The 13,509-nt window shown below is 31.0% G+C and overlaps 1 protein-coding gene across 1 annotated transcript in view; it reads right to left on the bottom strand.

The window, feature by feature from the left end:
• Positions 1–10,063, bottom strand: part of MS3_00010412 (uncharacterized protein) — a gene marked incomplete at both ends in the record, with an annotated part of 54,555 nt that extends 44,492 nt beyond the window's left edge. Inside the window, 2 exons of the mRNA XM_012938732.2 lie at positions 1,443–1,475; positions 9,819–10,063. Of these exons, the coding sequence (XP_012794186.2) occupies positions 1,443–1,475; positions 9,819–10,063 (278 nt within the window). The remainder of the gene's footprint in view (positions 1–1,442; positions 1,476–9,818) is intronic.
• Positions 10,064–13,509: the final 3,446 nt, after the last annotated feature.

Consider the following 13,509-nt stretch of genomic DNA (forward strand, 5'->3'; position numbering starts at 1 on the left):
TAATTCATTGTTATTTACAATGATTTAGATGAATACGATTTAGATTTATTACAATATTTCATAATCATTCATGTTTCAGACTGATGTATTTCAAACTATATTGGGATGGTAGAGAAGATTTGTAGCTCATGTGGGTGATTTTGATGGAGTCTTGTTTGGTCATGGAGCTTTCATCCAGCTCAGAAAACAAGACTCCATCAAAATCACCCACATGAGCTACAAATCTTCTCTACTATCCCAATATAGTTTGAAATACATCAGTCTGAAACATGAATGATTATGAAATATTTTAATAAATCTAAATCGTATTCATCTAAATCATTGTAAATTGCAATGAATTATTATGACTTGTTATATAAGAAATAACTATTGGCTTTATACAGAATATGTATTTCAAAGATTCAAACTCGAACAGGTTACTTTTCTAAAGTATTTTAATACTTATGTGGTGTGCTCTACTTATATCCACACAAGTAGTATATAACGATGGTCAGGTATAGAATGTATTTCAGTGGAAGTTCGAGATGGAAAGAGCGAGAACGGAGAGCAATTGGTATGGAAATACATGAACAAGGAAATATGAGACGATGGATTGATATTTGCAAAAGGAATAGTCAAGTTTGAGACAATTGATTGGTATATTCACAATACGGTTCTCAGATTTTAATGAGATGTTTTGTAATTTTGTGCTCAAATAATTCGGTCATCCTCATCTGAGTTTTCCTCCACTACACTTATATTATCTGTAGTAATCAACTTGGAAAAAGAAATGTCAAGTTAATTTTCATTTATTGGAATGGTTAACATAAAACAAAAAGCCCATTCAAAGTGGAAATGTTATCATTTTCTTTCCATCTTGATTTAGTTAATCTTTGTTGTTGTTGCTTTGATCAGCTTTTTTATACAATTTGAAAACAGTTTATAATAGTTTATGCTCACTCCATAAACATATTCACTTTTCCTTATTTCATATTGCAATTGTTGTGTCTTTTATTAGACTCGTTAAATTTGAATAATCTAAATAAATTTTCTACTACAATCTAAACATTTTTCTAACATGTTTATCACTATGGTAATAATTTGAGAATATTCCAGATCTGTTTCATCATTCATTGAAGTATATATATGCTGTCTGAGTAACTGTGAGTAAAACAGAATAGTACGTGGATTAAATAAGTAGCCACTTCAGTAAAATAAATCAAAATGAATTCACAAAAAAGTTTGTGGGAAGATTTTTCTACACAAAAGGTAATGTCTGTATATTTATACAGTCGTTTTTAGTATCTAATTGAGATAGATGACGTTATTGTCTAATAGAAACATTCATTTAAAACATACTTTTTATATGACAACTAAAACTGAAAAATTGTGGTTTATTAAAATGACAAAAATATTCGTTAGAGAAACTTGAAATAAAGTATATAAATAGCGTTTTAACTTACTGATTGGATGCTGAGCTTTCAGCTTTTGTTTTACTGTAATAATAAAATTAGTAAAAATATGCATTGTTAAATATTGTATAGTGAACTGATCAAAATGATCTTATTTGTTAATGTATAGCGATTTAACTGTATAAAAACAAAATATTAGAATTATTTACAAAATATGAGTTTGGATTGATATATTAGAGTGTACAGGAGATGATAACATGGTGAGACTATAATTAAATGGACGACCTTTGAGCGACTCTGAAGTGACCTTTAAAGTGAACATCTGGTGATTAGGACTAAATTAGGGTTATTAAGCAGTTAGAATTCTTATTTACAGTTGGTGGTTAGGGTTAAAAATTAGATTTAAGGATTTCATCACGAACTGACATCAACTATAGTGCCAAAAGTCTATCTAGCCAAATGAATGAATGAATTTCTCGTCAAAATTCGTGACTCATTAACTTATATCTGATTGGTTCGGCTATAATTTATAATTTCGCTGATAACATTTGAGCAACTACACGAAATTAGTTTGTTTTATCTACTACTTTTTTTTAAATGACAAAATAGTGATTTCAGTGGTTGTTATCAAATTCAACTAATCTGCAATTTACTCATCATTCTTCCGATTGCATGATATTTATTTTGAGAATTCTTCAGTTACTTTGTAATACGTTCACTCTAATTTCTGAATATAAATTTTAGTAGACGTTTAACAGTCTTTGAAATTTTCAACAGACATTAGAACTATTAAAATAAGTATTTAAATAATCCCATATACCTTCTTACGGTTCACTTGATGTTCAAATAGTCCCATTTATTCTCTAACTAACCTAACTAGCAAATATGTATCAAGAAGGTCATACATATATACATAACTACTTACATTATTTTTATAATGTACGGGCATTAATTACAGCAATAACGAAGATTGACGTTTTCACTCGATTTGAAATACTTAACAATATTGACCAATCATCATTTGATCATTTGGAGATCATCATCTTGTAATATTATTGACAAAGTGTATTCTTTAAAGATCACACTAGAAATAAGGCAGTTACTTAACCATGAATGCTGATTATTTTACTTGTTAAATTAACTAATTTAAGATACGGCTATCATGGAATTATGACTCCGGCTTGAGTCATTGTCTGATTTATTATAAGATTTACAGTCGCTGAGTTTGATCCCACTAAAGGCCTTAAATTATTGCCGTTATGATGAACGGATAATTACATTGTAGAAAGTAGTGTAAGCTATATATTACACTTGAGAAAGTTAATAGATATTTCTAAAGTTAGATATTAAATATTCAACTTGATGAAAACATGCAACATATATTCCTAAAGACATTTAGCAAATGTAGGTAATATTGTATTACAATATTTATTGCAAAATTAAACAAGTTAATGGAATAAAATTTCATAGAAATTTGACCACCCAAGTATCAATAAAGCATGAAATTTTTGGTAGCTCATTTAGCTGTAAAACATTTTTCGGCTTAACTATGTAATACTCCATAACTTTATAATCTCATAACAACTAAATACTTAATCAAATTAGTCAAACAAAGATGAGAATTATTAAGTGAATGAATTTTATCAATAACTGTCAATTCCAACTCATTTTTATTTATTTATTAAGGAAATAAATGAGTAGAACAAATGAATTTGACTCTATTATACTCAAACACAAGTAAGTTATCCTGCTAAACTTCAATTACTTCTGAATAATCGGGTCCTCTTTATTAATAAGTGATAACACAGTCAGTTATGCTAGGATATGGTTAGTAAAGTGGTAACGAGATCAAAAGATGTAAACAATACTGATTTAGTTTGTGTACTTTTCACGTTTAGTGATAATGTATTTAACCATCAGTAAATTTAGTGGATGAACCGTCCTTCTCTTTAAAGTTAATCTATTTTCGCTGGCTGTGAGATGATGTTTAATTATTTTTAAACGACCTTGCATTCCCTAAACGTTTGAATAAGCTGGTTAACAGGAAGACAAAATGTGATTGAACCAAGTTGATTCATTTTAGTGATCAGTACTATATGTTGCCTTAGTCGGTAAATACTATAAAATTATTGAAACTTCAACTTTCATTCGAACGCTTCTGTATTAAAATTTCGAAAAGTTATATGTTGAAATGAAGAAAATACTTGGGCAACAAACATTTTACATTTGCTTAATTATGTATTTTAGTCTGTCGTTACAGCTGTTATTCTTTTTCCTATTCACAAAGTGAACTTCATCTCATCAATTGTATTTCAATAAACTAAAAAGATGTCATCTTCAAAACTACTCATCCCGAAATTGATGGTCAGTATTCTATTCGAAGTTTTACTCCAAACAATGAAATTCATTATCACTTACTCGGCTGATATACTTTTGGTACACTTTAACTACCGAATGAGAGCTTATAGCGAATTGTCATCAGAATTGGTTACTTCAAGTGGTGTTTGTCAGGGTTGTCAATTCTCACCATTCTTGTTTAACTTTATCGTAGACGAGCTTTTGGAGATAACAGTTTTCTCATCTACCGTGAAATTCACTTTTTGAACTAGAATACACAGATAACAGTTCTATTTGGTGAAGACGCTGACGAAGAGCAGTCTTCTGACCACTATAAGAAACAATGCAAGCATGTTCGGGATGCGATTCTCCCCCTCGAAATGCAAAATGTTGCTTCAGGATTGGATTGCTTCGACACCCGAACTAATGATAGGGAGTGAAGTAGTTGAGCATGTCGACCGCTTCACTTATCTGGGAAGTCTCATCAGCCCTTGTGGTCTGGTGTGTGACGAAATCAGCACGGATACAGAAGGCTCGACTAGCTTTTACCAACTTGCGTCATTTATGACGTAGGCGAGGTATCCGTCTACCAACCAAAAGATGGGTTTACTGTGCAGCAGTTCGTTCCGTCCTACTTTATGGCAGTGAAACATGATCGGTAAGAGTAGAGGATATTCGTAGGTTACTAGTATCCGATCATAGGTGTCTTCAAAACATTGCTCGTATATTCTGGGATCATCGAGTAAATAATGCAGTTGTTAGGAAACGGGTACTAGGTAAGGATGGCAAATCAATTGATGACCTAGTGAAACTTCATCAGTTGAGATGGCTGGGACACGCGTTACGTATGCCCAACCACCGAATGCCCCGACGTGTGATGTTTTATGGTATAGGAGTCGGTTGGGGAAAGCTAGGGGAGGCCAGACCAAAACATGGCACAAATCCATGAAGTCACTGACAAGTGGACTGAGTCATGTTGGTAGGTGTAGACTACCTGGTTGGGATCAGTGACATGATAGCAACCGATGGTTAGAGACCTTGAATGACATGGCTCGAAGTCGTTTGCAATGGCGCAGGTGCATTCACTCTTTGTGTTCTTTCAAATTCTAATCTTCTGAATTCTTCATATCCCTTTCTTTTTTCTCTTTCCAAATTTATTTCACTGGATTATAATGCCTGAATAACATCTTCAAACGCTAATCTTTCCAATTACTGCTAATATTCATACTACCTCTACCACTACGGAATTTGAGTCGACAATTGTATCTATGTGCTAATGTGGTATGGCAACTCGAACTGATGAACAAAGTTCTACGTTGTTACTGACTGACTGCCACTTTAACTAACAATCAATATTAAAATATGTAAACGTATAAATGACACTAGTAATTACGTTTACAAAAAGTGATCTAGAAAGTAGGAAAAAAACTTTCATATTATACATTAACATTACATAATAATTTTCTTTGAAATTGATCAACGGCGATTATTATGAAGATTAACTTATATTCAACTTAGAAGTATTATGTTAGAATAAATTCAATATTCTTTACAATCTCTTTATTCAGTATTCATACTAACGAGCCATATTAGTACACGGTAACATTTAATAATACCAAAGATGTTATATAAATATAGCGAATTAAAATTCGAACACTATACACTCATTAGTTAGATGGATTGATTTTATACAAAAATTAAAATGATACTAACTGAATAGTCAATATTAATAAAATGAAATAATACGATATTCTGAATACTGATCATATCTACGTTACTAAAACAAAACAACTGAATGGAAAAACTCTATTAGATACTAATAATAATAATAATAATAAGTAGGTGTATAATTATGTATATATTTATAATTTTGAATGGATAACTACATCGTCAAACAAAGCAATCACTACTAATAGTGTTGCCGTTTATGATGATAATAATAATACAAAAAGGGATCTACAACTTAAATTAGAAAGTATTTTGTTGTATATTTCCATGTCTTTATTTAAATATTGATACGAAATGGTATGATTAGCTAAAAGCAAGAATGAGGAACGAGTTATTAAGGATCTTGTTGAAATGTACATCCTCAACATCATTAAGAACAGAACCTTAAACTTTGATAATTTAAATATCGTTAACTTCAAACAATAGAGTTGGATTACAGTGGTATATATTTCTAACACCAGTTGTTGTTCATTGTGTTATTTGAAACTAGACTGTAAAGTGACTGTTAATTTTGTGAATTTATGTAACAAGTTTGATTGATAAACTTGTATACACCTAAAACAACAAATATTTCAATGGTTAAGATCATGAGTCAGTTGAAGCTAGACCACAATAGAAAACCTCAAAACACTGGACGAGCGACTCGTTCTATTGTGGGACTCCTAAGCAGTGCGCATCCACGACATCGCTCCCTACGAGATTCGAACCCAGGACACACTGGTTTCGCGTGCGAGCACTTAACCACTAGACCACTGAGCCGGCATCCAACGGTGTTAATGTCTAACTTCAGCTAATCCATGAAATTGAGCGACACATCCACTACTGTCTTCAGTGAGTTACTATCTCACAACAGACCTGGTTAAACTCTACTGGTTACCACTTCTCACTAGAACCCCAGGATATACCTCTTGAAGCCGGTCACTAGTGAGTATATGTTGGTTAATATCAGATGCGTTTGGTGGATATTATAATAATTTCAATGGTTAAGATCCAGGTTTTCCATGGTGGTCTAGCTTCGACTGACTCATGATCTTAACCACTGAAATTACTATAATATCCCAAAAACCCATCTGATATTAAACAACAAATACTGTTAAATAAATTGTTTTTCATTCTGAGTATGTGTGTGGAATATTTAGAGGATACCTGATAAAATGCATAAATTCATTAAATCTTTCGCCTGCGAAAGAAATTTAGCTGAAGATATTGAATTTCTCAACAGATATGGATGACGTAAACATAAGTGAAGCTGAGAAGCTTGGTTACTAAATGCCATGACGGCACTTCACTCCTATCGATGTATGTGGATTCTGAATATCTATCTATCTGTGTGTTAATCTGATAATTTCTGATTTCATTCTGAAATAAATATTTCTCTGTATCTAAACTCGTATTTGAGTTCAGAGCACTTAAAAACAGAGGAAACTTACACATACTTCGAATTTATCTTAGCAGTAAAAAGCTATTTTAAAACCTAATTTCGTTCTGTAATATATTTCGTTAGTTAGGTGTTTATTAAGTACTATACATTCAATTAACAGTTGTGTTATTTAAAATCAGTTTGCATTACTAACATCTTTCAGATTCAAACGTGGTTACATAAAACAAACATTGAAAGTGAAATCATTGTCACGGATTACATCAACGTTCAACATTAGCTACGAAGGTCTAGTACTCTTGAAACACTTCAGTGAGGAATCATAGCAGGACGCCTTGTAAGGCTGAATCAACCCAGTTGTTTGGACTGAGGTTGAAGCTTTTACTTATTCAAACTAAATCTTGAAAAGTAATGAAGCTTTAAGCGTATCTAAAATATTAGAAACACATAAAGCCTTTCAAACGCAACAATAGTCCCAGTATGAAATAGACATTTTATCCGCAACATGATGAAAATAAATTATTTCTATTTTTATAGGTGATGTGCTAGCAAATCCAACCTACTTGAGTTGATTTATAATTGTACTTGGGAAAACCTCCTCTAAATTGAATTCATTTGTCCAGTCTTCATAAAGAGGTTAACGATTAATATTCATTTTCAAACGATATTGAGTACAAAAATATATTTTTTACAAAAATACTGAAACTTTCTAAAATGTATCATTTAAATTAGACAATTAACTTGTAGTGTCGGTTACTATGTTAAGCTTACATACCTTATTCTAGCTTCTGGTCAGGCCAATTTATCCATTCTTCTTGAGTCACGTTTTGACCTTGTTAATTATTCATTTATCAACCCGAACTGTTTTTATATGAGCGTATATGTGTGTAAACCTTTCATCCTGTTCATCACATTTCTGTAACCTATTTTTATCTGGCTATAATTATTAATGAACGCTTGACTAAATCGAGTTGGCTCACAATCCTTCATCAGCGCACATCATTTTGCTTCCATCTCTTCTCTTCGCTTCATCACTCTGAATGTCTGTTCAGGTAGATGAGTGTACAAAACATACATATTCGAAATTCATTCTCGTATTTGACTTATTTTAATTCCATTATTCACTAACGTGATTTAAGTCGATAATTATATACGAGGATAGCTAGGATGTATATTTTGACAATTATTCATACGATCGAATTGGAGTCAGATATAGGGCCACTAAAAAACTATGTCATAAATCTGATTCTATAATATAGTGAAATATTTTATGAGGTAACATTGAAGATTTCATTAGATTAACAACCTTACCTGCTTACGTAATACTTGTAAGTGTATAGTTAAAATGCTAGTTGTATTTTCATTTGAAAATGTCTAATTTCCTAATTTATAATTAAGAGTAATAGGAATCATTTTAAAAATAGATTAAAGATGTTTTTAAGATCTTTATTTAATTTTAATAATAGAAAATAAATAAACAAACAGTGATTAAACTCAATTTACATTTTGATTATATGAATTAATAAACAATTAGTTCTCTTAGATACTTCATTCAATAAATGACGAATTATAATTAAATCTATTATAACAACTAATAAATACACGAGCTCCCAATTTTGGGGAGAATTTGACCCATTTTGGGGAAGCCAGTGTAGCAAACTTTGGGGAAGTTTTAGGGTGATGTACAGAAGAAATATCTTCAAGCACTCTTCCCCCCCTGGCCAACATCAAAGCCAGTTAATTAATAGTAATCTTAGCTATTGAGTGACCTAATTTGACTACGACCTTTCGTAGTCAATTGTAATTGTGGTCTAACATCAATCGGTTCATGATCTCAATCAAAAACTTAATAATCTCCACAACCCCTATACTAGTAATTGTAATTGTCTCTGTCATCTTTATTCACAAATCTTTGTATTATTATTATTGGTTAAACATCATTATTAATCTCCTCTATACATGTTCACTCCGCATTCATTCCTCCTTATTATGTTTTACTAATTTTTCACACAATATAGCCTTCCACTAAACATTTGACCGAATTGTAATTGCACTATTATATCTCTCAGCCTATCTGACCCATATTTATTCTGATCATGGATCTTAAATTTCACTTAGCATATACACAGATTCAAGTTAACATTCTATCTGAGTCATATCAACATTAACAATTTGATTGTATGTTGTTTAACAATCCTAAATTCACACACTTTAAAAGATGTACTTTTCCCTTAAACTGACCATTTTTTGGATTATTAATTTGGATATATAACTGTAGAACCTGAAGAGAATTTATCGAAAAGAATATTCTTCGTTCAAATACTAGTCTTTTAATATGATGGGGATCTTTAAACGATTAAAATATATATCCATTTTCTATTCGGTGATTGAGATACAACAAATATTATATTATTAGTATAGGGTTGTGGAGAATGTTGAGTTTTGATTAAGATAATGGATCGATCCATCTTAGATCATTGTTGAAAACCCGGGATCACTGGACCGTCATTTCGTCCTAGTATGAATACACATTGCTTAGGAGTCCGATGCCAAGACAAAATGACCAGATCTATTGTGAGATATCAGCTCACTGAAGACAATGGAGTACGGTGGCGCAATTTCGTGTATTTGTTGAAGTTAGATATTAACACTGTTGGATGCCGGTTCAGTGATCTAATTATTAGGCGCTCACGCGCGAGACTGATAGGTCCTGGATTTAAATATCGCAGGGGTCGGGATCGTGGATGCGCACTGCTGAGGAGTCCCACACTAAGACGAAACGGCCGTCCAGTGCATCCAGATTTTTCATGTTGGTCTGACTTCGATCGACTCATGATTTCAACTATTAAAATTACTAAAATCTCCACAATACCCCTTCTAAGAATATTCTTTGTTTAATTACTAATCTTTTAAGAATAGTTATACTATATATAAAACTAGGTATAAGTAATGATATGCATATTTAAAACTAAAATTAATCTTACATTGTTATATTTTTATCATTTTCATTTGTATTCACATTAGTATTATTAATTGAAGTTTCATTCCAATAGACTGAGCTTTGATAAATTAGGAAATGTTGAAATATTGTTATATTGAATAACATTTTACTATAATATGAAGGTAAGTTATTATCTTCTGTAGAATTTAAACTAATACTCCAATATATTTTCAAAAAGTTGGATACATTCAAAGACAATACTGTTTGAAATGTATTGATTGTTAACATTTTAAGATGTTGTTGATTGATTACATAATTAATCACTATTGAGAAAAAATTAAGAAAATAAAATGGAAATAAACATAATTATTCTTAATATCAGATGGGTTTGGTTGATATCATAGTAATTTCAATGGTTAAGATCATGAGTTAATTGAAGCTAGACCACCATGAAAAACCTGAAAGCACTGGACGGCCGTTTCGTCCTATTGTGGTTAAGTGCTCGCGTGCGAAACCAGTAGGTCTTGGGTTCGAATCTCGCAGGGGCGAAGTCGTGGATGCGCACTGTTGAGGAGTCCCACAACGGGACGAAACGGCCGTCCAGTGCTTCCAGGTTTTCCATGGTGGTCTAGCTTCAATTGACTCATGATCTTAATCATTGAAAGAATTATTTTTATTAATTAGCATCAGATTAATTAATTTTTGGAAGAAATAAAAAAATAAATGAGGAACATTTAAAACTTGAATGTTGAATTCTTTCAATGATGAATTGATTTTCTTGATTTCAATAGTAATAGGGAAAATGTAATCTAATTTTTTTCTTTAAAGGATTAAAATTAATGATTAGAATGAATTAGATTTTTGTTAGGGATTCTTTATAAAAACAATATTATTAATAGTAATATATATATTTATAATATTAAATAAGAATTTTCTTTTAAATTTGATCGAATAGTTTCACAATATTTTGGCGCCGAGTTAATGTGGAACATTAAAGAAGAAGAATGTATTTGTAAAGTCTTAGCGAATGAATTTTGAAGTAAATTCAACGTTTCGTCTGGCAATCTGATCCAAGCTTTTTCAAGGAAATATTTATAATATTAGTTTATGAGACAGTTATTACAGTGAATATTTTTATATAGTAGGGTGGTTATATGTAAAAGATAGGAAAATTCGGACCTAGGTTGTATGTTGTTTGAAATTTTTCAGTCAAATGTATTTGTAATCTGGAAGGAATTGGTGATCTCTGGTGAATTTAATGACACGTGACCAAGCTCAAGAGTTTGAGACGGGAATGGTCTCCTTTCACAGTACTGAGATTGTTTACAAGTAACTTATTACTGAATATTGGTTAATGTCATGTTTATCCAGTCCTTTAGTGATGACAGAATTGTATCAATTGGAGTTTAGTGTGATCAGTAGCCTAAGTGGCTTGATTACTTTTGGAATAGTACATTTTATATAAATCCACTTGAACTATCGATCACTATGAATCTTGATCGACAGAATTCTATCACTATCAAAGGAATAGACAGAAATGAAGTTGGTCACTACAGAATGATGAATTAATGATAAATTTTTATGTAGTCTTAAATCAAACTGGTTTTTTACTTATCAACAATGTGTTTTTCCTTTTATTTTTCTTAGGTCTCTAATGATAGATGACAACATGTAATCAATATATCTTGGACATGATTATTAACTCATAACTGCCACTACATAAAATATTCGAGCCTTATCCTATCACGGCCACCCAATTTTCAGGTCTCCTCTTCATGGATTTGGACGGATACACTGACTTAATAATGAATAGGGATGACTGTTGGACACTTGATCTTTCAGTACTGAATGGATTCTGAGGATGAGATTTACATGTAGTCAATAGTCTCGAAATGACAGTGAACTAAGTTTTCTCATTGCAGGTAGTGAAGTCAATTATCGTCAAGCTTTGCACTCATTTATTGTTCTTGTCTTCAGTCACGAGGAAGGATTCTCTCTTTGGGTTCTAAAAAAATTAATACATCCATTTGTATTGTTTATTAACTTTTGTGGTATAATAATCAAACAACCAGTAAAAATGCATTTTCCTCTAAAATTAGACGCTTCAGAAAAACAATATATACGTACTTATACATTACTCATTATACTGTCATAGTTTCGAGCCTCTTTAAGACGATCAGAAGAAGTTGCATTTATCTACAGAATATATATGAACCTCAAGGAAAACGGTATCCATAGATAAGAGGGTCAGTGAAAAGTTTAATTAGAAAAGTCTCACGTTAATAAGCGTGACAATTAAAAGAGAAACGTTCAAAAAGATGCACAATATTTAAGTTGACCATTGAAAAATGTGATAAACTTTTTATTGTTGTGAAATGTATTCAATTTGTCTTTTGTCGCTTTGCATCTAAATGTCTAATGAAGAGTTTACTTTCAATAAATACTGTAATTTTTCTGTTGCCTTAGTCATTTATTTATAGTATTAAAGGTTTTATATTAAATAATGGGTGAGACTATAATTTATGGATAATCTTTGAGCAACAATAAAATGACTTTAGAATATCCACCTACTTACTATGGTTAAATGAGGGTTATATATTAACGCGAGGAATTAAGATTTGTAGTTGAATGTTAGGTTTAGTAATTAGATTTAATATTTTCATCAAGAACTGACATTATTTATAATGTCAAAATGATATTTGGCTAAATGAGTGAATGAATTTCGTGCCAAAATCCATGATCTGCTCTCTTCTGATTAGTTGGTTCATAAATCATAGTCTTGTTAAATAATCAACTAAGGATCTATCAAAGATCTTGGACATTTCGATTTTTAAATATAATCTACCATCAATAATAATAATTTTATAACGACAATATATCTAAATGATAGCTTTATTGAAATATATGAAATATATTGGGATTTATTTAGAGATAAAGAAAATTGAGAATGATTATAACCTCTTTTGATATAAGATGTACTGTATCTATTAATTACTAATCTACCTATCTACTACTGATTATCTATTAACTTCATATTATTATTTTGGTTTGCTCATAGAAACTCTTCTCCAAACCTTATATCAAATAACAGATTGGGATTACAGTTAACTATGACAATTCATGTTTGTTTTGTAATTTAAACTATAGACAAAATACACGTCTTAATCTTTAAAAAAAACATCCTAAATGTAATATCTTTTTATAGTACTGTGAATTGTAGGTGTTTCGTTTTTGTTTCTGTTTAAGATCATTTAGGTTAGATATTTTTGAAATGCTCATCTCAGTGTTTTGATGTAAGTATATACCATCTCCGTCTCTATTAAAATTATATTAATTTCCTTATTTGAAAAAGGTTTCCTCATCATGTTTTGTAAAATGCACTAATTATATCTTAAGAAATCTCATCGAGAGACATTAGTAACAAGCAGCTTCAAACTGAAACTCGAATAGATAGTTACATAAGCATTTAATCAGTAAGTTATGTAATTTCAAAGAAAGTGTGATCATTAATCCTGTGCATAAACTATTGCATTTAGACAAAACATTATGTAATATATCGATTCTAATTAACATAGAGCTTAGCACAGATATTGGTTGGGTCACGTTGCCGTATCACTTTATTGTAAGGAGATGAAGTCAACAAAATAAATAAGGGAATCGAATTAATTTGTTAGCAGTAATACTAAATAAGCAAAAGAGTGAGAATATAGTTTGAAAAAAACAAAAGAAAATAT

Source organism: Schistosoma haematobium, chromosome ZW (assembly GCF_000699445.3).
Source record: "Schistosoma haematobium chromosome ZW, whole genome shotgun sequence".
In the NCBI taxonomy this organism is placed as follows: Eukaryota; Metazoa; Platyhelminthes; class Trematoda; order Strigeidida; family Schistosomatidae; genus Schistosoma; species Schistosoma haematobium.